At 42.8% G+C, this 26,928-nt stretch overlaps 1 protein-coding gene and 1 long non-coding RNA gene across 2 annotated transcripts in view; one reads left to right on the forward strand and one right to left on the reverse strand.

The window, feature by feature from the left end:
• LOC126996652 (uncharacterized) overlaps window positions 1-8,262 on the reverse strand; it is a 28,088-nt gene extending 19,826 nt beyond the window's left edge. Inside the window, exons 1-2 of the long non-coding RNA XR_007751328.1 lie at window positions 7,903-8,262; window positions 2,274-2,321 (exon numbers count right to left, since the gene is read on the reverse strand). This is a non-coding gene — a long non-coding RNA (uncharacterized LOC126996652). The remainder of the gene's footprint in view (window positions 1-2,273; window positions 2,322-7,902) is intronic.
• LOC126996651 (multiple epidermal growth factor-like domains protein 6) overlaps window positions 1-25,658 on the forward strand; it is a gene marked incomplete at its 3' end in the record, with an annotated part of 167,059 nt that extends 141,401 nt beyond the window's left edge. The window contains 5 exon segments of the mRNA XM_050857334.1: window positions 2,939-3,034; window positions 16,901-17,023; window positions 19,872-19,994; window positions 24,819-24,906; window positions 25,381-25,658. Coding sequence (XP_050713291.1) covers window positions 2,939-3,034; window positions 16,901-17,023; window positions 19,872-19,994; window positions 24,819-24,906; window positions 25,381-25,658 — 708 coding nt within the window.
• Window positions 25,659-26,928: the final 1,270 nt, after the last annotated feature.

Genomic DNA, 26,928 nt, shown 5'->3' on the forward strand with positions numbered 1-26,928 from the left:
AAGTTCGCCCAAGGTCAATGTTTCCAAAAAAATAGAAATTCATAAAATTTCGAAACAAATGCTTCCATATGATGCACCTTGCATGTCCTTGACCTTTGTCCTTGACCTCGAAAAATTCGCCCAAGGTCAAAGTTTCCAAAAAATAGAATTTCATCAAATTTCGAAACAAATGCCTTTCAACATCTACCTTTCCTTCCTGCTGGAAGTACGCCTTCGTACAGCCTGTGCCTAAGAAGGGTGACCGTTCCAGTCCCTCAAACTACCGCCCTATAACTTACTTTCCTGTTTATCTAAAGCTTTTGAGTCAATCCTTAACCGGAAGATTCAACAGCACCTTTCCACTTCTAACCTTCTAACTGATCGCCAGTATGGGTTCCGCAAGGGAAGTTCTACTGGCGATCTTCTTGCTCTCTTAACTGATTCTTGGTCATCCTCTCTTAGCCGTTTCGGTGAAACTTCTCTGTTGCGCTAGATATATAATTTAACAATAATAATAATAATAATAATAATAATAATAATAATAATAATAATAATAATAATAATAATAATAATAATAATACAATATTATTATTATTATTATTATTATTATGTGTGTGTGTGTATTATTATTATTATAATCAAAATATTGATCTTGGCTACATTGAAGAGAGAGAGAGAGAGAGAGAGAGAGAGAGAGAGAGAGAGAGAGAGAGAGAGAGAGAGAATGATAAAATAGAGAAGTTACAATGAAGTTAAAAAAAAAAGATATGTACTATGGTCTATGTTATGCATTAAAGAAAAATTTGTACGGGACATGAGATTGAGCGGCGATCATGTCAGTGCTTGCTTGTACTGTTGTACACTGCCATGTACAGTCATCGTCAGAGGCAGTCATGGCGCGCCGCCTTGGGTTGAGTGACGAACAGATTTATTCTGAATTATTAATTTAGTATTTAATTTTGAACAATAAATGAAAAGTCAGAATGATTGAATCACTGATTCTGATAAATGATACCGATTGACTGAGTCCGATTCACTGTAAAAGAAAAAAAAAACTTGTGAGCATGCCGCGCTGCAAATGTCTTCGATAGTTTTCTAAGTACCGCAAAAAGTACTGCAGGATTTTTTAGTGCGGTCCGTGATAGTGCGGTATTTTCAGAAATTTTGCGGTAGTGCGGTACTTTCTTCGTGATGCGGTACTACCGCACTACCGCACTAAGTACCGCACTTGCCCACCTCTGCCTTTTAGCCATACGCGGGGAAGATCTCAAGTCTAAGTTTCGAAACAGAATGGAAGGTGATTGTGAAGGTTCACTTTTCACCTTTCAGGATAAAGCTGTTGTTAAGGTACCCCACTTCCCCTCACATTTGACTATATTACCTAATACTCAATATGGCAAAGACAAGAAGTGGTATTGAGTGAAACGTATTAAATCAAGGGGCGAGAGAAGGGAAGACAGAACAAGAAGGAAAAGGAAAGGAAAGGGAAGTGAAAAGCGGGGCAGGAATGAAAAAAATATTTTGATGCTTCACTTGTAAGGTATGAGTCGCGCCGAGTGTAATCATAGAACAGGAAGGAAAGGGAAAGAAAAGGGGTGGTGATGAGCGAGCGGGGATGATGAAAATATTCTGCCGCTTCTCGAGTAAGGTTTGTGCCGTGGTGAGTGTAATCATACCAAACGCCAATTTAATGAAATACATCCAAACAGCTGCTTTGCATGTCCGTGCATTGCCAAATGTGATTACGGTTTAAAGAGATTTAAAACTTTGAATATAAAGTTAAGTTTAGTGAGTAAACATTTAGTGAAAAACTTTTACTGAAACTTAGTGCTAAGAGTTTGGAAAAATTTAATCAAATATTTTACCCTAGCCTCGCATTTACGTTGCATTCCACTGTAACTGAAGGGATTTCCATTTTGCTCAACTTTTGAAACCTCCCTCTGCCCCCGTTACGGCTGAGAAATTTCTCTGCTAACATATGGCGAAAACAGTCGCCCCGAGCAGCTGGCGGCGTTGTTTTGGGAAAAGTGTTCTAATTGAATGAACGGTGCCCCGAGCAAGTCGTTTTTGTCGTAATCTTTCTTGTTGCCGAAGGAAAATAATTCTTCCTCCTCTTCCTCCCTTCCCAATTATTAATTCTGACTCCTTCCCATAAAGTATTTCCTCTTCCTGCCCTTAACGCGTACCTTGGAAACAAATACAAATAAATGAAAGCAAAAGGAAAGGGATGAAGAAACTGTGTTCAAACGACCCAGTTCACACTTCTACGCATTCCGTACTGCAAAAGTTCTTACCTTCATGGGTCATAAGAGATGATGGTGTTCAGTCAGTGGGCGTTCCTCCTGTAAAGAAAATGATTTTCTTTAAATACAGCTAGTGTAAAGAATTATAATACGGAATAAAGAAATTTTATATAAAAAAACTCTGATCAGTGGAAATGATTATGATTGTGTGCGTATATATTTGTGTTTTCCGTGAACAGGAATATTTGAATCTCTAAAACCGGAAAAGAAATGATTGAATCGTCAAAAGAAGTATCACGTGGCCTGAGTTGTCAGTTCTTTGAATCCGTTTTACTCACTGAAAAGAGAAACGTTGCCAAAGAAATATTTTGTATTGCAAGCAACCATTTCTTGCAAAGATCAATATAAATGTGAAGCTAATAACCGGTGCTTGCCGAAGTGTTATTATGTGCAACAAGTCGTTAGTTCTTACAGAAACTAATAAAGAAACAAGTGGTGCTAATCTGTAAGGCGGACCTTTGAGTCCCTCATTCATCTTCACACGAGACACCCGCGCGGGGCCTCACACCCTTCTGCCGCTGAGCAAGGAGGCTGAAGGAGCAGGGATGAGGCCACAGCAGCACACAGGAGCACGCTGGTGTGGCCCGTGAGGACTGTCAGGATGGGCGGGGAGAAGGCCTTCTTCTGGGCGTTGCTGCTCACCTCTCTGTTCACAGCTGCGTGTGGCCGCGTCTTCTGCTACAACGGAGGGCGATGCGTCTACAACCGCTGCATCTGTCCCCGAGGGTTTTACGGCTCCCGCTGCCAGTACGGTGAGTGTTCCTGCTTGTCACGTGGTCTTGCTTGACCTCAGCCTCTTTTGTTCCTTTCTCTCTCTTGTTGCTTGATTGCTTCGTGTTTTAATTCCTTTTTAATCTTGACTTGCAGGAAGTAACCATCCCTACATCGTCTCCCTTCCCTTCCTTTCTTCATACTTATCCTTATTCCTACATTCATTAATTACTTTCTTCTTTCCCTTGTTCTCTCCATATCTCATTATTTCTTTTCAGTTGTGTTTCTTGGGTAAATAGGATGTTTAGAATAGTAATTCCTCTCACCTTAACATCAACAATCGGGATAGAAATTCCTTTCACCTCAATATCAACAATCAGGACAATCAACGCATTACAATAATGAGCTCAAACTCTGCCACTATTATCTTCCACCAGGTTTTTGGCGTAGCTATCGTGTCTGACTGTCATTTTCTGCCTTTCTTTGTCTCGAGTTTTGCAGGAAAGCAAACTCCGATAAAAAAAAAAAGGATTGGTAGAATCATTTTCTCGGGGCTAACGAGTCGGGGATGTGGTTCTGCCGGGAAATGTAAAGTTAGGAGAAGGCTACTGACGGCCATATTCTCAGTGAAGCTCTTGAAGCGTCTCTTAGAGAGTGTGTTTCCGTTGAAGGGTATGCCCAGTTCCTAACCTTCGAAACAATCTTTCCGTGTAGTGTTGGTACTACTGCAAATCAAACAAACGTTGAAAACCGAAACCTTAATGCAATTTAGGTACATTTATATAATGGATTATATAGTGTGACTAATATTTATGTAAACAGTGCTTGATACAGTGACATACATTATATATAGCAGAAATTTTACATTGATGCATTTAATTGGTTGGTACCCGTGGCTATGTTTGCTTCACTTTCATATCATCCCGTTACCTGTGGGCGGAGCTTAGGAGACCTCGTTAGAATAAACTGCTTTTATTTTCTTTATTTTCCTCCTGTTCCATGAGACATCTCTTTTTCCCTTCGTTATTTCTCACTTGTAAATATATTTTAACTACCTAGCTTTAAAGCTCCTATCAGTGGGTGGAAAATGGTAGCATCTATATTGCTGAGCTTTGCTAAGCTCCACCCACAGGTGACGTCACGAGTTTGGAGATTGGCTGTGTTAAGCCCAACACGGAGTACCAAATACCACCACATATTCATACAGACTTGTGAAACAAGCGCCCGGAGAAAGCCTGTTAGTCCGTCCTACAAACGCTCAAAAAAGATAACTGTTGTGAATAGTTGAGACTAAAGGGCGGGGCGTGCTGGTTGAGAGGTGTGTTCCAGTGTTGGCTTAAATTATCATAGGAACCGTGAAGTCTTGAATAAACAGAAAAATATTGTTTCTCGCATTGTATTATTTTATATATATATAAGGCCTAGAAAACTTAAATTGTTCTTATACCCAATTAATAATACAGCAACATGGAAAAATGTTGTAATAAAGCATTAAATGTGCGAAGATATTAGCGAAGAGCGGGCCTTCACCTCCTCTTCGTCAAGAGAGGAAATTAGTTCATTTTTTTCCCGCTCGCCGCTTCGCGCGCTGCATCAAAGACACTCCTCTTCACTGAGAATACCGTTTGGTCCACGAAGCCTTGTTTCCTCGCGTGAAGGGGGAAGAGATTCACTGAGAATACGGCCGTGAGAGTCTTGGGCGGGGTTCCCACTATTCCGTTTTCACGGATCCGTCGACCGTCAGTGACGTCATCAACGGAGCCCGGGCCCCGCGCGGAGCCCGTCCAGAGATGAACTCGTTAACTTTTGGATCCGGGGTAGGGGTGGTGGTGCCAGTCCAGTGATGCTGAATATTCTACACATCATGAAAATATGAAATAGAAGTACTTAGATACAAAATAACATATACAAGAAGTCGTTTTGGTTAATGCTGTCCATATATTTGTCAACAAATTATGAGCGATGGACTGACGGAGCGGATCATCCGTGCTGAGCTGCCGCTGTTTCGCTGACGTCATTTTGACGTCATTAACGTCAACGAAACCGTCAAAACGGAATAGTGGGAACCCCGCTTTAGAGGGATCGAGAGGACAACATTAATATAGTATCAGAGAGAGAGAGAGAGAGAGAGAGAGAGAGAGAGAGAGAGAGAGAGAGAGAGAGAGAGAGAGAGAGAGAGAGAGAGAGAGAGAGAGAGAGAGAGAGAGAGAGAGACTTCAAAGATTTACAAAATTAGATTAGCAATTAAACAGGAAAGATGCAGCGGGTAACGTTTTTTCGTCTTTCCGGGTGTCGCCTCGCATCAGCAGAAGAAACGTTTTTAAAACATATTATTCAATGTTTAATTACGCATATGATAAAGAAAATTAAGTATTTTCTGAGAACGAAAATTTAAAGTTTGTCACTTTGAATGTACAGGAAAGCCTACATTTTCAAAATAATTCATAATGATAATGATGATAATAATGAAATACTACTGCTACTACTACAAATAATAATAATAATAATAATAATAATAATAATAATAATAATAATAATAATAATAATAATGAGCGAGCAGCCCACCCACCTGTTCATACTCCTTTTCGATCTGGTCAGTCAGTGGGTACCGAGGGAAACCTGGGAAGGTAAGTTTTGATAACCCGGAGGTCACACTGCCCTGTGCCCCGGGATAATGGGTTCCAAAACACCGCAGGCTCACGGGCCAATGCGAAGGACATAAGCACCATGGTATAAGAAACACCAGGTAGTCTCGATACCCCCTCCCCCACCACTCTGTGCGCATTCTAAGTGACGTCACTACCGAGACGAGAGAGAGATAGATAGATAGTGTGTGAGAATTTAAAGGTATCCTGATATAATGTAGTCTGTTGCACGTCAAAGGGTAGGTTCTGATCTTGGAATGCATTTTCAGTACTGTTTTAGTGCCCTCTGCATTAATTTTACCTGGAGTGTTCGGACAATTCACTCATATAATAAAAATAATGACTATAAAGTTGGGTCATCTGGAGCACTTCCGTGACCGTGGAGAGCGAGGGTTCGTTTCTCAGTCTTTTTGTCTTCTTTGAAGGTTAAATAACTAAATAAGAGGAGGTGTCCCTCTCAAAAGTGTGGGCAAAAGTCGTAGGGGGCAAATATCCAAAATGGCCGCAGTCGGCCACCTTGAAAATTACTTTTTTAATGGTTTTGCTGAAATTCCAAAGTAATATAGCCTTTCTTGTTTGTTTTTTTAGGAACGAGGAATTCATATTTCATATCAGTTTTACAATTTGACCCAGTTTTGACCTTCAAATCCAAATGGCCACCGCTTACAGCTCACAATTGGTCAATTTTAAAATCAAAGATTACACCATATTTTTTTTCTTCAGGTCTCGACAAAATAACAATTATGGCAATGTCTGTCATTGCGGCCAACAGACAGCTACCCATCTGAATCAGTTGAGTCAGAAATCTCACTGTCGTCATCGCTGCTGCTCTCATCGATGCTGTCATTTACGTAGTCTCGAGGTGTGAGCTGATGAGGCAAAGACGACTGAGTGTAGCGAACTGGCCGGCACTTTCCATTCATGAATTCCCAACCATGGCCAATGGGAGACGTACGCTCCAGCAAATCGTAATGAATCTGGCAAAGTGTGTTTGGTGCATGAAGGGAAATGGCAGACCCACTAGTCCAAAACTGCCACTGTAAACACTTGCCGACCATCAGGCACTACCAAGAAAGTCTACCGGCGCCATAGACTCTCTCTCTCTCTCTCTCTCTCTCTCTCTCTCTCTCTCTCTCTCTCTCTCTCTCTCTCTCTCTCTCTCTCTCTCGTAAGTAAGTAAGTAAGTAAGTAAGTAAGTAAGTAAGTAAGTAAGTAAGTAAGTAAGTAGGCTATGCGGAAATATTATTTGGTAAATAAACATGCTCTAAACAGTAACTTTCAGCAACAATCACTGAAAACTCATTCAGCAATACACCCTAAAGCACCTAACTCAGGTTACCCGCAGACCCACCAGTTCTTCACTACCTGGCTGGTGTTTCGGTCCACGAGTCTATGTATATTAAGTCATTACTTGGCTGCTCATGCGATAGCGCTTTTGTTAATGGTTGTAAGTTATATTCATTCACGGATTTTGTCTACTGAATCTAAGGGTTATTACTCTTGAGTTTTCCTAAACTAACAGAACCCTGAGCAAATCTAACAGGCAGTAACCTATTGTCACTAAAATGATAACTTATCGCTGGTAAGGATAGAAACCTATAGCCGCTAAATGTGGTAGCCTATCACGCTGAAATGGTCACCTATCGCTGCTTTTTAAGCTGTTCATAGATCAGACCCGAGTAATTTCCGACTGTTAGTGATGATTAACAATTTAACTTTACCATAACAGAGAAGCGATAAGCTACGTTTCTTAAGCATCCACAATGTTGAGTTAAATTTTTATCAGCACATGTCTGAATCCCTGGGGCACGTTACATTATGCAGAGTAAAAATCATATACTAATAAAACACCGTGAACATCTCTTAAGTTGACCCTCCGGCCCCTCGCTGCAAGACACCACCGATTGCGGCGATTAGTTACTATCCACAGTAGTGATGGGTCAACATTTGAACGCGAATAGGTTAATACAGTTAGCTTTGCGTGTGGTTCTGTTCATTAAGAAAACGCGGAGTGGCAGCACGCAAGTTCGGTGGCGGCCTTGCTCCGCAATCTCAAATAGTGCATTTTTGGATAATCCAATTTCTGCTTTTATTTAAAAATAAATGACAATTCAATTTTTATTTTTCAAAATCTTGAAAACTGTCTATTAGAAACAGTGACTTAAAAAACCTTTACTACCAATCAGCATCACAAAATAGTAATATGGGAGAAGTGGCAGGTTTTCCACCACAGCTGATTAAACAACCAAACACAGACTCCTTACCAACTACTGGCGTTCTTATCGTACCACGCGCGTTCATTCTTGTCTGTTGCTTGAGTTGGGTCCTTGCTTGCTACGCCACTCTCGTCCAGGACGCGGGATCTGTCGCCGGCCCCGTCATCACCGGCCGATAGAGCCACTCCACCAGAATTATCACTAACACCGCAGACAATAACAACCCAGCCACGGCAGAAGAAGGCTAAGTACCGTAGGAGAAGCAGCAGCAGCAGCAGCGATAGGTGCTCCACGATCCGCAGTGACGTCGATACTAACGCCCCCAGCTTCAGCAGCTCTGTCGACCTGAACCAGAGCTCGAACAGATGTTCTATCAGGTGTCAAGTCATTGTCCATGGAGACCCTTCCAGACGCATCAATGTGAACCTAAGTATACCACTTTGCCTTTGTTTAGTTTCTTTAAGCACAGGTGGTTGGGCATTACTGATGCTCTGTAAAGTTGGGCAAAGGGAGTAACTCTTTGAACCGCGAAGCTTCACGACGTTCCTCATCACAGGTTCACGGTGCGCTCGTTCCAGTTGGATATTTAAAAATTGTAATTTGTCGTCTACTAGTTCAGTGACTTTGGCGGCAGTTTGCTTCTTAGTTCCCCCTTCTGGGTGCTGCTCCATACCGAAAATTGTAAATTACTGCGCCGGTTGTAATACTTTCTTCTTTTATTATATTTTAATTTATTCACTGGTGTGTAGATCTCAGTTGAATTATTGTTTCCTGGTCATATTTTTTGTCTCTTCCATTGCTTCAACCTCACTGCATAAACCCCCAATGGTTGTTACTTGTTGATGATTGGTTGTAGCGACAAGGCATCGTCCCTTCGGATTGGAAAAAGGCTAACGTGACACCGATTTTTAAGAAAGGAGACAAAAAAATACCAGGTAACTACCGACCCATTAGTCTAACTTCAATTGTAGGTAAGCTAATTAGAGACAAAATTGTCAGTTACCTCGAAAGCCACTCATTAATTGGGGATTCACAACATGGCTTCCGTAACAAAAGATCCTGCCTGTCAAACCTACTGACCTTTTATAACGATCTCTTCTCAATTTATGATGTAACCAAATCAGTGGACGTAGTCTATCTTGATTTCCAGAAAGCGTTTGATAAAGTCCCACATCATAAATTACTTTATAAATGAAAGCAAATAGGCATTGACGGTCAAGTAAACCAATAGATCGCGAATTGGTTGAGCAACAGACAACAAAGAGTTGTGATTGACGGATTTAACTCAGAGTGGGCACCGGTCACTAGTGGCGTCCCTCAGGGCTCGGTTCTTGGCCCAGTGCTCTTCATTATTTACATCAACGATGTGGATGTTGGACTCAATAATCGCATTAGTAAATTTGAAGACGACACAAAGATTGGTAACTCGGTTCTCACTGACGAAGACGGGCAAAGCCTCCAAGAGGATTTGCACAAAATTTCAGCTTGATCGTATAAATGGGAGATGCGCTTTAACGTAGACAAGTGCCAGGTCCTTCAAGTTGGAACAAAAAATAAGAAGTTCGATTACGAAATGCGCGGCGTTAAACTCACAAGCGTTCAATGCGTTAAGGACCTGGGGATTAAAATCGCGTCAAACCTCATATTCTCACATCAATGCATCGATGCAGCAAATAAAGCGAACAGAATGTTGGGCTTCATTAAAATAAACTTTTTATTCAAGAATAAAGATGTAATACTTCCGCTCTACAATAGTTTAGTCAGACCCCACTTGGAATATGCGGTACAGTTTTGGTCTCCCCACCATGCAAAGGATATTGCTAAACTAGAAGGTGTTCAGCGTCGAGCAACAAAAATGATCCCTTCCTTGCGCAACAAATCCTATGAAGAAAGGCTTTCCACCCTTAACATGTTCTCTCTTGAGAAACGTCGCCTCCGAGGAAAACTGATCGAATGTTTTAAAATACTTAATGGTTTCACGAATGTACACAGAACAAAATTGTTTATGATCGATGACACTTTGCGAACGAGGAACAATGGCACAAAACTCAAATGTAGACAAGTAAATTCAGACTGCACCAAATTTTTCTTCACCAACGTTGTAGTGCGAGAATGGAATAAGCTCCCACCATCAGTGGTCCAGTGTAACACGATTGACTCCTTTTAAAACAAGCTCGACCGTCACTTCCTTGAACTTAATATTAACTAGAGTAGAAAAGCAACGTTTTGGAGCCATCTGATTAATGTAAAATCACTTAGGTTTAAGGACAGACCACCTAGTCTGGACCATGGGGTCTGTGTGGTCTGATTTTCTATGTAAATCTCTCTCTCTCTCTCTCTCTCTCTCTCTCTCTCTCTCTCTCTCTCTCTCTCTCTCTCTCTCTCTCTCTCTCTCTCTCTCTCTCTCTCTCTCTCTCTCTCTCTCTCTCGGCTAATAAAACCTCTCCCCTCTTCTTGGAGCGTGGGAACCAACTTGTCAAATAGAAAAAGTCGCTGGGTTGTCGTGGCCCAGAGTCGGCACAGTGTGAACGGGGCTTTAGTGGCTCCGTGACATATAGGCAGTGAGTCCCCATGGCGCAGGCATGGCACAGGGCAAGGGGGACAGCGGTGTGTGTGTGTGTGTGTGTGTGTGTGTGTGTGTGTGTGTGTGTTTAAATATTCTAAGAGACGTCTCCACCAATATTGATTTCTTTGGCATCAGAGTATGATGGCAGCTGCCCCGGCCTTTCCGCAGGCTGCTGTGACGTGCACCTCTTAGGGTGTGTGTGTGTGGGTGTGTGCGTGTGTGTGTGTGTGTCAAAGGAATTTTTTTATTCTATATTAGGTTTATAAAAAAGGGCCCATCATGGGTCCGTTGCCGGCACCGTGATGGCACGTGTGTGTGTGTGTGTGTGTGTGTGTGTGTGTGTGTGTGTGTGTGTGTGTGTGTGTGTGTGTGTGTGTGTGTGTGTGTGTGTGTGTGTGTGTGTGTGTGTGTGTGTGTGTGTGTGTGTTGTAAAAAAACGAGTGTTAAAACGATGTATATTTCCGTAAAAAAAGAAAAAGTTAATTGCGCGTTTTAATTCGATTATCTTTTTTTGTTAAGCTATTGTTGTGGTTGTTGTTGTTGTTGTTGTGGTCGTGGTGCTGGTAGTATTAGTGGTATTGGTGTGTGTGTGTGTGTGTGTGTGTGTGTGTGTGTGTGTGTGGGAGAGAGAGAGAGAGAGAGAGAGAGAGAGAGAGATGGTGAGAAGCTAGGTAGCCATATAAGCAGCAGGTTGATGCCTATCGGAGCCGCTGCACTGCCCATTGTTACCCTTCGAGACCTCTCCCCCCCCCGCCATCCTCACGACGGCGCCTCCTCTCCTTGTCCTCCCCTCCTCTCCTCCACTTCCCCGGTCACCTGTTCACCTCCTCCCTGCCTCACCTTATCTCTCTCACCCCACCTTTCCATCCACCTGTACATCACTCACTATTCTGTTTCACTTTTATCGTCTCTCTCTCTCTCTCTCTCTCTCTCTCTCTCTCTCTCTCTCTCTCTCTCTCTCTCTCTCTCTCTCTCTCTCTCTCTCTCTCTCTCTCTCTCTCTCTCTCTCTCTCTCTCTCTCTCTCTCTCTCTCTCTCTCTCTCTCTCTCTCTCTCTCAATATTTTCTCCCATCATTTCTTCCGCTGATGCAAACATATTTGTTCACCGCCTGTCTCCTGCACATCCACCTTCCTTCATCCTATTTGCTACGTCACAATTCCTCCCATTATATTTCCTCATGACTCACCTGCACCTTCTCCCCCCCTGACTCCGCCCTTCCTCTTCCCCAAACTGCCATTCCACTAATTAGGGAAGATGGCGTCGGTGATGTACCGCGCGGGGAGATCGACCCTCAAACTATAGGGAGCCTCCACGTTTGGCAGTGAGGGCAGCGAGGGGGTAGCAGGTAGAAGATACAGGGTAGGACAGGCGGAAGGAATGGGCAGGCGGCGAGTCAAACGAGGCGTGATGTGAAGTCTCTATTATTATGGCCTGTCAAGGGTCTAGCATTTTTGTTACTCGCGATTAGAATGTTGGGTATTGTTATCTGCTTCTTTCGCTCCACACTTCTGCCTCCCCATGCCGGCACCCCCTTCCCCTTATCCATCCCCTGCTGTCTACCACTTCCTTGATCATGTATTCACCTCTCTTCCATCATATATATACACTTCGATATCTCTTATTTACCATATGGTTTTACCCTACTTTTCCTTTCTCTCTCTCTCTCTCTCTCTCTCTCTCTCTCTCTCTCTCTCTCTCTCTCTCTCTCTCTCTCTCTCTCTCTCTCTCTCTCTCACATCAATGTATCGATGCAGCAAATAAGGCGAACAGAATGTTGGGCTTCATTAGAAGAAACTTTTTATTCAAGAATAAAGATGTAATACTTCCGCTCTACAACAGTTTAGGCAGACCCCACTTGGAATATGCGGTACAGTTTTGGTCTCCCCACAATGCAAAGGACATTGCTAAATTAGAAAGTGTTCAGCGTCGGGCAACAAAAATGATCCCTTCCTTGCGCAACAAATCTTACGAAGAAAGGCTTTCCACCCTTAACATGTTCTCTCTTGAGAAACGCCGCCTCCGAGGAAAACTGATCGAATGTTTTAAAATACTTAATGGTTTCACGAATGTAGACAGAACAAAATTGTTTATGATCGATGACACTTTGCGAACGAGGAACAATGGCATAAAACTCAAATGTAGACAAGTAAATTCAGACTGCACCAAATTTTTCTTCATCAACGTTGTAGTGTGAAAATGGAATAAGCTCCCACCTTCACTGGTCCAGAGTAACACGATTGACTCCTTTAAAAACAAGCTCGACCAACACTTCATTGAACTTAATATTAACTAGAGTAGAAATGCAACGTTTTGGAGCCATCTGATTAATGTAGAATCACTTAGGTTTAAGGACAGACCACCTAGTCTGGACCATGGGGTCTGTGTGGTCTGATTTTCTTTGTAAATCTTTGTAAATCTCTCTCTCTCTCTCTCTCTCTCTCTCTCTCTCTCTCTCTCTCTCTCTCTCTCTCTCTCTCTCTCTCTCTCTCTCTCTCTCTCTCTCTCTTTTTCAGACTACAGCTCCACCTTTTCGAGCCTATATAAGACGCTCCTTTCTTTCAACCCTTCAATCCGTCCTGGCGCCGCGTACGTCTCCTCACGTCTACATCCCTTTATTTCTCCTTTCTGCCTTACCTCCCTATCATCCTTATCTTCCTCCTCTCGCTACACCTTGTTTTCTTCTCTACCGTAGCGCAGTAGGCAGGCACTCTTTGGTACAGACTATAGAGGGAGCACAAGAAGGGCCCGCCGAGCTCCATATATCACGGCGACCCGACACACCTGTAATTTACTGCTGGCTTAGCTCCGTGTGTGCGTTCGCGGTTGTGTTGTATTGTGTTGCGTAAAGTTGAGCTGTGTGTGTGTGTGTGTGTGTGTGTGTGTGTGTGTGTGTGTGTGTGTGTGTGTGTGTGTGTGTGAAATTCACCACGGCCTGATCACGAGTTGGACTCGCAATCGCCATCAAGTACCCTCCCGGTTGAGAAATTTATCATATGAACAAAGGCTTAAAGAAGTAAATTTATTCAGCCTATCAAAACTAAGAATGCGAGGCGATCTAATAGAAGTGTTTAAAATGTTTAAAAGATTCAGTGATATTAATGCGGAAGATTACTTTACAGTTGATCGATCAAATAGAACAAGAAGAAATCACAATTTGAAGATAAGTCGTAAAAGATTCTCGTCGCACGAAGCTAAACACTTCTTCAATCGAGTTGTTAATGTTTGGAACTCTCTACCCTGTGATGTCGTTGATAGTACAACAGTTACGGCCTTCAAGAATAGATTAGACGAGTATTTTTAATCCAACCAGCAACTAAGTTATTACGTTAAGTTCTTTCGAATACTGGTGTCCTTGTCCGCTTTTATCGCCCGGTTAGTGGTAGCAGTAATGGTAGTTCTTTCCTCTTTCCTACATAATTTCCATGCTGCATGGTTCTTTTTCCTTTCCTGCCAGCTTTGGCTGGAGGGATTGGGGGTGGGGAGGAGCCTTCACCTTTGCTGTCCTTCATCTTCAACCTTTGATTAGATAGTTAGTGTAGCTTATCACAAACAGCCTCGTAAGGACCAGCAGGTCTGCTGTTGTTTGTTCTTCCTTTGTGTCCTTTGTGACATGAGCAAGGTCATGCTCATTATAGTCAATCTATGGGTACTGCCAGGACCTCACACACCACACACTCTATCCCTCTTGCTCAAGGGGGGACAGTAACCACTCCTTGTCAGCAAAAAGATTCCGACCTGGGCGGGGCTCGAACCGCCGCCTCTCAGGACGTGAAGCTTGGCAGCGCAGCGCTCTAACCGACTGAGCTACGGACTGTGTGTGTGTGTGTGTGTGTGTGTGTGTGTGTGTGTGTGTGTGTGTGTGTGTGTGTGTGTGTGTGTGTGTGTGTGTGTGTGTGTGTGTGTGTGTGTGTGTGTGTGTGTGTGTGTGTGTGTGTGTGTGTGTGTGTGTGTGTGTGTGTGTGTGTGTGTGTGTGTGTGTGTGTGTGTGTGTGTGTTCATTTCGTCGTGTATCCCCTTCACTATCCCCCCAGCCACCCCTTCTCTCCTCTTACTTCCAGCATCACTTTTCTCGACGTCCCTGAAGCTCAACTTCTCGGGTGCTACTATAGTATGCGGTCTACCGTAGTATGTGTAGTCTACCCCAGTATGCACCAAGTGTGGTACTATTTTAGCGTGCGGTCTACCGGTCTGACCTGTCTCCCGAGACCTCGTCTGATGTAATGTTATGAGTGCTCCTCACCTGACACCTGAATGACCTGACCTGTCTCGGGAGACCTTAGCTTTACCAGAGTAATGAACTGACCACAGTCAGATCATTATTTCATGTTACCTGAGTGCTCCTGATCGGTCTATATAAAAGGTTCCGTAATTCATTCGAATGAATGGCCAGCGTATAGTATTCTAAATGCCATGGGTTACCGCCATATTACAGTGAACCAACAACAACATTATGTAGATCCAGCGACAGGAGCACAAACACAAGCTATTGAACGATCATGATTAGATGCCAAAACAAAGTTTTTCAAGACAATGAGAGGAGCCAGTACAGAGCTTTTTCAGTCGCACCTTGATCATATATGTTGGAAAATACTCCGAAAATATGGAGCTGATATGTTTGTGACATTCCTAAATGATATATAAATTGTGTACCGTTAGAGGACTTAAATAAATATATTTTTATTTTTATTTTTACGTAATGTTTAGCATTGTTCTATGATTATATATTTTTAGCTTTGATATGCTATTTAGCATTTTTTAAAGTTATGTTTTTTTTATGATTTTCATTGGTGTCAAATAATAATAAAACCTTTAATCAGCTTGTTTTCATTATCCTGCAGTATACGGTTCCCGTAGTGAGGTAGACTGCACGCTGAATTGTAAATATGGTGGTAGACCGCACGCCAAAATAGAAACTGCCGGTTAGACCGCATACTAAAGTAGCACCACTCCTCGTCCATTCACCACCCTTTCCTTCTTTCCACCCAGTACTCCTCCTACCCCTCTCTTCCCTTCACCCATCACTCTTCTCGATACCTCCTTACATTTACTCATCAGCGTCTTCCAGATCCCCGCCTCACTTGCTAAACAGAGCCCCGTATAAGCCCACTCTTGCAGCCTCTTTCCTCTATAGAGTCTATAGTACTCCCATTTGAAACTGGCCGGTGGGGTGTCGACCGCTGCGAGGTCAGCCCAGCCTCGCCCCGCACCTTACCACACACCCTCAACACCTCTCGCTTCCTCTCATATGCCAGCAATTTACTACCTTTAAATGAATCTAATTAAATAATTGGATAATCCAATAAGGTCATATAGTGCTACGATTGCTTCGTTTTTAGGATAATAACAAAATCTGTTATTATCCTAAAAACGAAAAAATCTTAGCACTATATGACCTTATTGGATTATCCAATTATTTAATTAAATTCATTTAAAGGTAGTAAATAGCTGACATATGAGAGGAAGCGAGAGATGTTGAGGGTGTGTGGCAATGTGCCGGGCGGGGTTGACCCCGCGGCGGCCAACACCCCACCGGCCAGTTTCAAATGGAAGTACTATAGCCCTGCTTTGTCAAGGCGCTGAACTGGTGCCGCGCCGATACACATATAGAGTAAATTGACTACACTTGACTTTAGTTGGGTTGAGTTCCAAGTAGGAAATAGATGAGGATAATATTTTGTATGCAATCCTGTCACGTCGGTTTGTAGAGCGTGTCTGAAATTTGGAATTGATACTGACGTGTTGCTGGAAAATGTTTCTTAAATATAAATTTACATGGGAATATATACCGCTTGTTTTGGTAACGATAAACAGACAAGCGTAACAAAGTACGTAAACTGGGATGAGCAAGCAAAAATATACTTTTATATCTTTTATTCCTAGTGTGTGACATATTTTGCATCAAGTTTACCTCATAACGAGTTGTCTTCTCGTCTTCTAATCTTTTTACATTTTAAATTGACTTTTTCGATCTAATATTTACCTCGTTTACAAAGTGAGAACAAAACGCACTATTTCTCGCTTCCTTAAATCCTGTGATCCTTTTTCTCATTACTGTAAAAAGAAAACTCATCTTTTTCAAAACCACTTTTTGTCTTTAATAATCGTGTTCTTCTCCTGTCATTACAAAAAAAAATGCACATTTATTATTTTCAAAACCCTTTTTCGTATTCAAAAATCGTTTGCTGCTTCTTTAATTAAAAAAAAAGATGAATGCATGTCCCTTTGTCCCTTACTGTCAGGATTGCCTTTCCCCCTTTTATTAATTACCTTTAGATAAGCCTGACGTAATAAACATGACGGATCCCGGGCTGCATGCATTTATTAGTTCAATATTTTTCATCAATTACAAACTGTAAATGATGCATGTCCATTGTCTCCAGAATATACTAATGACAATGTACATAGCTATTCTTCTGACTACATGAAATCTTTTAGATATTTGGTAGGCGTCTTTCTTTCAGCTCTTCCTCTGTTTACAGACCGCGACGAGTGCCAGGTGAACAACGGCGGGTGTGAGCACTCCTGCAAGAACACCGTCGGCTACTTCATGTGCTGCTGCAGCCCCGGGTACAGACTCAGGCACGACGGTAAATCATGTCAAGGTGGGTCTGGGAAATCATTAGGTTCTTCCTTTCTTCTAAGACTCGCTATTTGTTTATATTCATCCTTTTAATATATCTCCTGTTGGACCTTTCATTCTCTGGGACTTTTTTTATCATCCTTTTGGGGTATAGGTATCTCTTGTTGTTAATGTTTCCTGTTGACTCGTTATTTTCACTCCTTTTTTCTCTTGTTAATTTTCAATGCCACAGTTAATTGGTTTATATTGGTAAACATGCAACAGAAGTAGGTGTATTAATATCAAGACTCATAATGTTTTCACGAGCAAAATATAACTTTTTTTGAGGAGATAATATTTTTTCTGCGCAAACCAATAAAAAAAAACTACTTTTGGGGGGTAATTATATCAGGAATACTCCCCGCGGCGCGCCCCGCCCCGCCCCGCCCCGCCACGCACTGCCTTGCCGCCCCGTTTTCTATGCGAGCGAACCCTCACCTCTCTCCCCCGAGCCCCCCCCCCCCCCTCCTAGACCCTCCGAGCCCCCGTAAGTACAGCAGTAATACGTGAAAATCAACTGTTGTGACAGATATTCAAGCTAATTTTTCAATGATATATTTGAATGTAATTTACATAAAAAAAAGTCCTTATAAATCCCAAACATGCCGATTTGCATCGATATATTAATATACCATACAAGCACACGAAAGACAAGCTACGATCCTATAGCTTTTCAAATGCCCAAAATTCATTTAAAAGATTTATGGCTTTGCAAGTGCAAGTAAATAATATTTTATAATTTATTGCGAGTAAATAACGAAATATGTTCGAAATTACATGGATTACTAATAATTATTAACCGTTGAATGCGATGCTAGGCTATATCGAATATTAGGCTACCCATGTTATTTACATGCAACAATTTATCAAAATTCCTTATGTTTAGACGGTTGCAGAGCCAGATGTCATTGTACCTGCAATGAGATGAATTATAGGTATTTGAAAGGCACAGACTTACATACTAGACTGAGCGCCAAGGCCCTGCATGTGGCGCCTCTGGACCAGGGGCGGCGGCCGCGAGTGTGCCCAGTTCATCCAAAACCGACGACTTCACACACCTCACTCCCACCCAGTTTTCTGCCCCCACCATTCATTATTAAGAAAAACTGAGACTACCATCATTTTCTTGAGAAAATTCTGCATCACATTAGCATAAATCTGTAACAATAATGAAAAAAAATATATACGAAAATCAGAGTTAAATGAAGTAGCGCATAAACATTTTCTTGCACTTATTTTCCTTCACCTTCTTAGTACTCCGCTATTTTTCGTCACATCATTTTTTCTTAAGTACATATCATAAATCTGCATGCTATTCTGATTCTTATGGTATAGGGTACGTCCCGAGGTAAAAAAAAAAAAAAAAAATACAGGGGGTCATAATTGTCTCCAAACATCAGCTGTTCCGTGACGGTGGAGTCGATCCGTGCGTCCATTCAATCCTCCTAATCGTGTTGCTGTGCGTCCTGACAGCTGGCTGTGCAAGAGCGGCGAGTCTGATTAAATAAATGCCATGGGGAATGTACACTGTCACACCACAGCTTATGTTTGGAAGGAATTTTGACCCCCGGTGTATATTTTACCTCGGGACGTACCCTACACTTTCAGAATCAGAGTAGCATGCAGATTTAGGATCTGTGCTTAAAAAAAAGTGATGCGACGAAAAATAGCTGAGCACTAAGGAGTTGAAGGAAAATAAGTGGAAGACAATGTTTATGCTCTACTTCATTTAACTCTGATTTTCGTATATTTGTTTTTACATTATTGTTACAGATTTATACTGTGATGCAGAATTTTCTCAAGAAGATGATGATGATCTCAGATTTTCTTAATAATGAATGGTGGGGTCAGGAAAGAGTGGGAGTGAGGTGTGTGACGTCGTCGGTTTTGGATGAATTGGGTACACCCACGGCCGCCGCGGCGGGCTGTGGGCATCACTCAGCACAATTCAGGGAAATGGGAGACGCGCAGTCTATAAAAAATAGTATGTAGTCTAGTATGACAATACTGTTTGATACAAGCTTGTCTTTCGTGTGCTTGTATGGCATATTATAATTATCGATGCAAATCGACATGTTTGCGGTTTATATAAGAGGGCTTCAGGGTTCTTTGTATACACAAATATACAGATACATCACTGAAAATAAGAAAAGCTGATTTCAAGCAATCACGAACTAACATTGCGCAGCTACCATATCTACGTTTGCGAGTGGACAAATGGAATGAAAGTTATTATGAAATCGACTATACTCACAGTAACTCTGAGTCACTTTCTGACGAGTTGCGACGAGGGAGGGGGTGATTGATTGCGCTCCCAATTACGTATGCTATTATTCCTATTTGAACGTATTTTTTATAACATTCCGATGCCCAATAGATTAACCTGAAGACACTGAGGTATAAACAATATGAAATATATGTCCCGTGTGCTTCACAGAGCACACCTACTCCTCCTGCATATTAAACTTTATTTTTTCCATTCTCTTCTTCGCTCCCACTTTTTCGTCCTCTTTACTGTATTACTTTTTTTTTCTCCTCTGCCACATAAGTCTACACTTCATCTCCTCATAGTTTACCGTCCTGATCTTTCACTGTCCTCTTTCTTTCAATCAGTCTATTGTTCTTTATTTCCATACACCCTGTACTTCTCTACCTCCGTTTCCCTTCTAACATCATTTGGCTTGTGCATGTCACCTATTTTGAAGATATTGATGTGCTTTAGTGGCATAAGAGGATAAATGACGATTATAAAGCCAACGAGAGAAGGGAAGCACAGAGCCACAGACCACCACCTAACTCTTGCATCCTCTTCCTCCTCCTCCTTTTTTCAGATGTGAACGAGTGCGAGTTACATAACGGCGGGTGTTCCCACGAGTGCGCCAACACGGTGGGGTCTTACCGCTGCCTCTGTGGGCCCGGCAGTCGCCTGTTGCCCGACGGACGGACTTGCGTTGGTGAGCCAGAAGAGGACAAGACAGAAGGGCGGGAAATAGGAAAAAGAGGAATGAAGGCAGAGAGAAAAAGATGGTGGATGATGGCAACGCATGTGGATTGGAGACAGAAAGGATATATATATATATATATATATATATATATATATATATATATATATATATATATATATATATATATATATATATATATATATATATATATATATATATATATATATCAGGGTTGGATAGAATCATTATTTTTTCAAATCAAAAAAATCGATTTATTTGATTTAAATCGGATTTTTTTTTATTTAAATCGCTTTTTTTATTTAAATGATTTTTTTTTTTTTTTTTTGCATTAACCCTTGTTTGTTTCCACTGATTATTTGTTTCAGTCTTATGAGGCCATTTTCTTGAATTAAACTTGGCCAATGTTAAATGAAAACATATACCCAAGATGGGTTTTTCACATAAAAATCATAAGTAGGACTAATACTTTATTTTTTTATGCTTTTGAATATTTTTCTTGAAAGAGATGGCAATGATTCACTGGTGCTTAACTTGCTACAGGACCAGTACACGATCAATGCAGGACAAGTAGGCTTGATACTTTTCCTGTACAACTGGTTCACATGTTCTTCCATCTTTCTTATATATATATATATATATATATATATATATATATATATATATATATATATATATATATATATATATATACATATATATATATATATATATATATATATATATATATATATATATATATATATATATCTATATATCTATGTGTGTGTGTGTGTGTGTGTAGCTATATATATATATCTATATATATATATATATATATATATATATATATATATATATATATATATATATATATATGGGGGATTAATCCCCCCAGGGGTCCTGCGTCCCTGCCCTATGGCGAGCAGTCAGGCCAGACCCTGATCTGGGCTGGTTGGGGGAAGGGTTTGCACCCCCTCCCCCACAAAAAAAAAAAAACTTCCGCCAGCCAAAAACAAATTAAAAAGTAGAGGTCGGACGATGATCGAATGCCCTACCTATCAAATGAGCTCAGAAGACTGAGGGTGGACATAGTGGCACTCTCTGAGACAAGGAAGCCTGGCAGTGGCGAGATCATTGAGGGGCAGTACACCTTCTACTGGTCCGGCATGAGCAATGGCTTCCATGTCAGGGGGGTAGCTACGGGCATCTCCAGCCAACTGCTGCCATTTGTGGTTGAGGTTGCTCCGGTTGATAAGCGTATAATGCGAGTAAGGCTGAGGCACACACTACTGGGCTTCATGTCTCTTGTTGCAGTGTACGCTCCTACCGAGATGCGTGAAACTGAAGAGAAGGAGACGTTCTACGCCAAACTCAACTCCGTATTAGACCAGTGCCCTCCTCGGGACACACTCATTGTCCTGGGCGACTTCAATACTACTACTGGCACTGACAGGGTTGGCTACGAGCTATGTATTGGTCCCCATGGTACCAGGAACATCAACAGCTCTCTCCTCCTGAATTTTGCAAAATCCAGAAGGTTGAGAATTGCGGGTTCCTGGTACCAGAGACCAGAGCTGCACCACTGGACTTGGTACAGCGATGCCGGAGGGGTAGCTAAGGAGATCGACCATATTCTCGTAAGTACTCGTTGAAGGATCCTCCAGAACTGCAGGGTTTACAGGAGTGCTGAGTTCTTTGCAACTGACCACAGGCTTGTTGTTGCAACACTCAAGCTTCATGTCAGGTCAAGAAGAATCTCGAGATGCAACACTACTGTGTTCCATCTCAAGAGGCTGAATGACCTGGCATGTGCTCAGGAGTATGCAGTGACAGTCTCAAATCGGTTTGAAGTGCTCGGCACCCTGGAGGACCCTGTAGAACTGTGGGATACCTTCAAACGCGAGACTCGGCAAGCTGCCAACGAATGCATTGGAGAGCGCCCGAGATTTAGGAGTGGCTTTGCCTCGGTGGAGAAGCTGGAGAATATCGAGGAGAGTCGCGCTGCCAGACTTGCTGGGAACCGGGACCAATACAGGGATCTGTCACGTAGGACTAGAGCTCTCCTGAGAAGAGACAAGGAGAGGTACGTCAGGGGTCTCGCCAAGGAGGTCGAGGGCCATTTAAATGCGAATGACCTCCGACCTTCCTACCGAGCCCTGAATAAGCTCCGCTCCAAGTCTTCCTCTCAGGTGAGCGCTATCCGAACAGCTGACGGCTGCCTCGTGTCGGACATGGATGGGCAGAGGTCTCGTTGGCCTGAGTACTTTGAGCAGCTGTACATGGCGGACCCTCCACGTGGGCAGCTTCCAGTTGCTGGGTTACAGGTGGCGGATGCTGACCCACCCATTGACGAAAACCCACCCTCTCTGGGCGAGATCAGAGAGGCTGTGGCCATGTTGAGGGGTGGGAAGGCACCTGGCGCCTGTAACAGCAGTGCAGAGCTGCTCAAAGATGGAGGTGAGGCCATGATCTGGGGATTGCATGTGGTCTTGACTGCCGTATGGCAGTCCGGTACCATTCCTCCTGACTGGAAGAGAGGGTTGGTCGTCCCTATCTGGAAAGGGAAAGGGGACCGCCAGAACTGTAACAACTACCGTGGTATTACACTGCTCAGTGTGCCAGGCAAGGTGCTTGCCCACCTATTGTTGATGCGAATTCGCAGCCAGCTTCTGAAGCTGCAGAGACCTGAACAGTCTGGGTTCACGCCTGGTGTGAGCCTGGTAAGTCAACAACTGACCGTATCCTAGCGCTTCGCGTACTAGTGGAGCGCCGACGTGAGTTTCGACAGGGGATGCTTGCAGCCCATGTCGATCTCAAGAAGGCGTTTGATTCAGTGCATCATGAGGTACTCTGGGATTTTCTGCGACTCCGTGGGATTCCTGCGAGGATTATTGGTTTGCTGACTGGTCTGTTTTCTGGGACAGAGAGTGCTGTGAAGTGTGTGGGGGGGCTTGTCCAGCTTCATTCCCGTGAATGCGGGAGTGAGGCAGGGCTGTGTCCTTGCCCTATCGCTTTTCAACACTTGTATGGACTGGGTACTGGACAAAGTTGTGGACCAGAGTCATTGCAGAGCATCCATTGACAATACCAGGGGCACTGACCTTGTTTTTGCTGATGATGCAGTAATCCTGGCGGAGTCGCTGGAGGTTTTGGTGATGGCTCTCGAGGCACTGCACGAGGACTTGGGACTTCAGGTCTCCTGGGCCAAGACCAAGGTACAGGTGTTTGGCGGCTTGCTGGATGACACAGTACAGTCTGTACATGCGTGTGGCGAGGACGTTGAGATCTCAGAAAGTTTCACGTATCTTGGTAGCGTAGTTCATAACAACGGTGAGTTTGGCCAGGAAGTCTTACGACGGATTGGTCTGGCCCACGGTGTTATGGACTCGCTCAACACAAGTATATGGCGTTGTCGATACCTGTGCAGAAGGGTAAAGATCCGGATCTTCAAGTCCCTTGTGCTCCTTGTCTTACTCTATGGTTGTGAGACATGGACACTTGGAGAGGCGGATTGATGCCTTTGGTAATAAGTGTCTATGCAGAATCATGGGATACCGCTGGAATGACTTTGTGTCAAACCGGCAACTACTCCGTGAGACTGATTCGACATATATTACCTGCATAGTCCGTCAACGCCAACTCCGGCTATACCGGCACGTGGCACGTTTTCCGGAAGCTGATCCTGCTCATCGGGTTGTCTCTGTAAGAGACAATCCTGAGTGGAGGAGGCCAAGGGGACGCCCACGGAGTTCGTGGCTTGAGCAGGTCGATAGATCCTGCCGGGAGGTACTCGGGTTGGGAAGGGGACCTCCATGGAGACTCGCCCGGAGAAACCCCAGGGCTTGGCGTCGAAGGGTTGGCGAGGTGACGCGCCCCCCGGCGTATGCCCCCATTGATATATATATATATATATATATATATATATATATATATATATATATATATATATATATATATATATATATATATATATAGCTATAGCTATAGAGGTATAAGTCTGCTGAGTATACCTGGAAAGGTATATGGAAAAGTCATAATAGAGAGGGTGCAAAGACTTACAGAAGAGAAAATCAGTGAAGAACAAGAAGGCTTCAGGAAGGGAAGGGGATGTGTGGATCAGATATTTTCCTTCAGGATGATAGTAGAAAAAAAAATATTAGCAAAATGAAAAAAATATACGCTGCTTTCATGGATCTAGAAAAAGCTTATGACAGAGTCGATTGGCTGGCATTGTGGGACGTTTTAAAGATATATGGTGTGGGAAGAAAACTGCTTAATGCAATAAAGTCTTTCTATGAGGATGCATCCGTATGTGTCAAAATTAGTGGAGAAACAAGTGAACATTTTGAGATGAAAGTGGGCTTGAGGCAGGGGTGTGTCATGTCACCATGGTTGTTCAATATTTATATGGATGGTGTTATGAGAGAAATGAAGGGCAAAGTTGGGGAGGTTGGAGTAAAAATGTACGCTGAGGGAAGGAAGTGGGTGCTAAATTCAATCTTATTTGCTGATGACACAGTGCTCATTGCAGAAAATTAAAGTGACAAAATTTGTTCAGTGTTTTTGATAGTGTATGTAAAAGGAGGTAGGAAAGGAGGGACGTAGACAGAGAGGTGGCAAAAAGGAGAAGCACAATGAATTATAAAGTCAGCTTATCGTAAAGGTCTGAAAATACAGACATAAACTATAACTAAGGAAATCTCTACAGTAAATCCTTAGAGCTTACAAAGACTATGGCCGTGAATGGACAGAGTGCAAATCTTCATTTCACCTTCGCAGCCAAGCCATCTTTCCCCACGCGGAGGAGGCCTAACCCGAAGTGTCGTGTTGCAGGTGGAGCTTCGTGTGCCGAGAGGAATGGTGGCTGCGACCATTACTGCGATGACGCAAGGGGCTGGGTGCAGTGCTCCTGTCGCTCTGGGTAAGTCGTAATTATTGAGGAACAGCGACGGGACAAGGAGGGGCTCGCCAGTTATAGCGGATGATGGTTAGAAGGAGGAATTTGCATGCAGGGGATCACTGGTAATTTCAAAGCAACCAAAGCTACTGATCCAAACGGCCCCAAATGGTGCATACCGCCCATATATCACTGGACGGCGGGAGCACGACGGAAGGGGTGCGCCTATTGTACAGAGGAATAGACTGACCCCCTAACAAGGCAGCTTTAGTCTATGGCCTAATTATTTATTCAAAGTCTGAGGTTTTTTTTTTTTTTTGTGGGGGGGGGGAGGAAGGAAGAGTCGCTGCCACTGAGGATGTCCGTTGATCTTCAGTGGTCTTTATTTGTTCATGACCTTTTATTTCTACTCAGGTTCAAGTGTTTCCAGTGCACCTGATATTACAAAGAACAAAGTTTCAAAACTCCCAGGTCGCTGATGGTGTCCTTGTGTTTCAGGTACAGACTCGAGCGGGATGGTAAATGGTGTGAGCCTCTTGACCCGTGTCTGGTGGACAACGGCGGATGCCAACAAACCTGCTTGGCGGAGCAAGGCCATGTCCACTGCAGCTGCAGAAAGGGCTTCACTTTAGGCAACGACCTTGTTTCATGTGTTGACCTTGACGAGTGTGCAATCCCTGACACATGCAGCCACCAGTGCCGCAACACATGGGGCTCCTACGAGTGCGTCTGTAACACGGGTTATCAACTTGGCACTGACAACAAATCTTGCTTCAGTAAGTCATCGGGAAGGCAAACAGTATGAGACGAAAAGACTTATAAGGCGTCTTGAGCAGGACTGATAAGGTAACACACATATGACATGACCGCATATACTGTATGTTACTAAAAAGACTTATAAGGCGTTGTGAGCAGGATTCATTTGGTCGCACACATACAAGTGTATGTTACCAAAAAAGACTTATAAAGCTTGTCACGATTTGACAGATGAAAGCCAGGGGCATGAGCTCAACGAGGCGCGAATAACAACAAGGGTTCATCCCTGTTAGCGCTAATAGACAAATTAATGGTAAACTCACTGCCAACAAGGTGTAAATAATATATATATATATATATATATATATATATATATATATATATATATATATATATATATATATATATATATAGATATGTCTGTGTGTGTGTGTGTGTGTGTGTGTGTGTGTGTGTGTGTGTGTGTGTGTGTGTGTGTGTGTGTGTGTGTATTTACCTAATTGTATTTACCTGGTTGTGATCTACTTCCCTCTAATTTGGCCTTAAATGCGCTTATTGACTTAGCCTGTACCACTTCCCTCTCCAGCCCATTCCAGACCTCCACACATCTCTGCGGGAAACTGTTCTTCTTGATGTCTCTTCTACAAATTCCTTTTCTCAACAGCTTTCCATTTCCTCTTAAGTTTCTCTCTTCTCTTATCAAAAGGTCATCTCTATCCAATTTCTCTAGACCATTCATCACCCTATTCACCGTTATTAAGTCTCCTATTTCTCTTCTAATTTCCAATGTAAGGATGTTCAGCCTCAGAAATCTTTCTTCATAGGCAGGTCGCTCAGACTAGGTGCCATTTTTGTTGCCGCTCTCTGTACCCTCTCCAGTTTTCTAACGTGTTTCTTAAGTGATGGCGACCAAGCCACTAATGCATATTATAATCTAGGGCGTATCAAGGTCACAGTTAAATTCCTACCATGTCCTCATCAAGGTATGTGAACGTTGCTCTGATGTTCCTCAGCAGGTTGTATGTTTCAGCTGATATTTTATTCACATGTCTTTCTGGAGACAAGTTCTCTGTGATCATCACTCCAAGGTATTTTTCTTCTGTCTTCTTATCTAACTTATCCTTATCCAACTTATAATGTCCCTCTACTCTCATTGCACTCTTTCCAAATTCAATAACGTGTGTGTGTGTGTGTGTGTGTGTGTGTGTGTGTGTGTGTGTGTGTGTGTGTGTGTATGCGCGCGTGCGCGCACGCCAAACCGCAAATTTGTCCTCAGGCACGCAATTCACT

Source organism: Eriocheir sinensis, chromosome 10 (assembly GCF_024679095.1).
Source record: "Eriocheir sinensis breed Jianghai 21 chromosome 10, ASM2467909v1, whole genome shotgun sequence".
Taxonomy (NCBI): Eukaryota; Metazoa; Arthropoda; class Malacostraca; order Decapoda; family Varunidae; genus Eriocheir; species Eriocheir sinensis.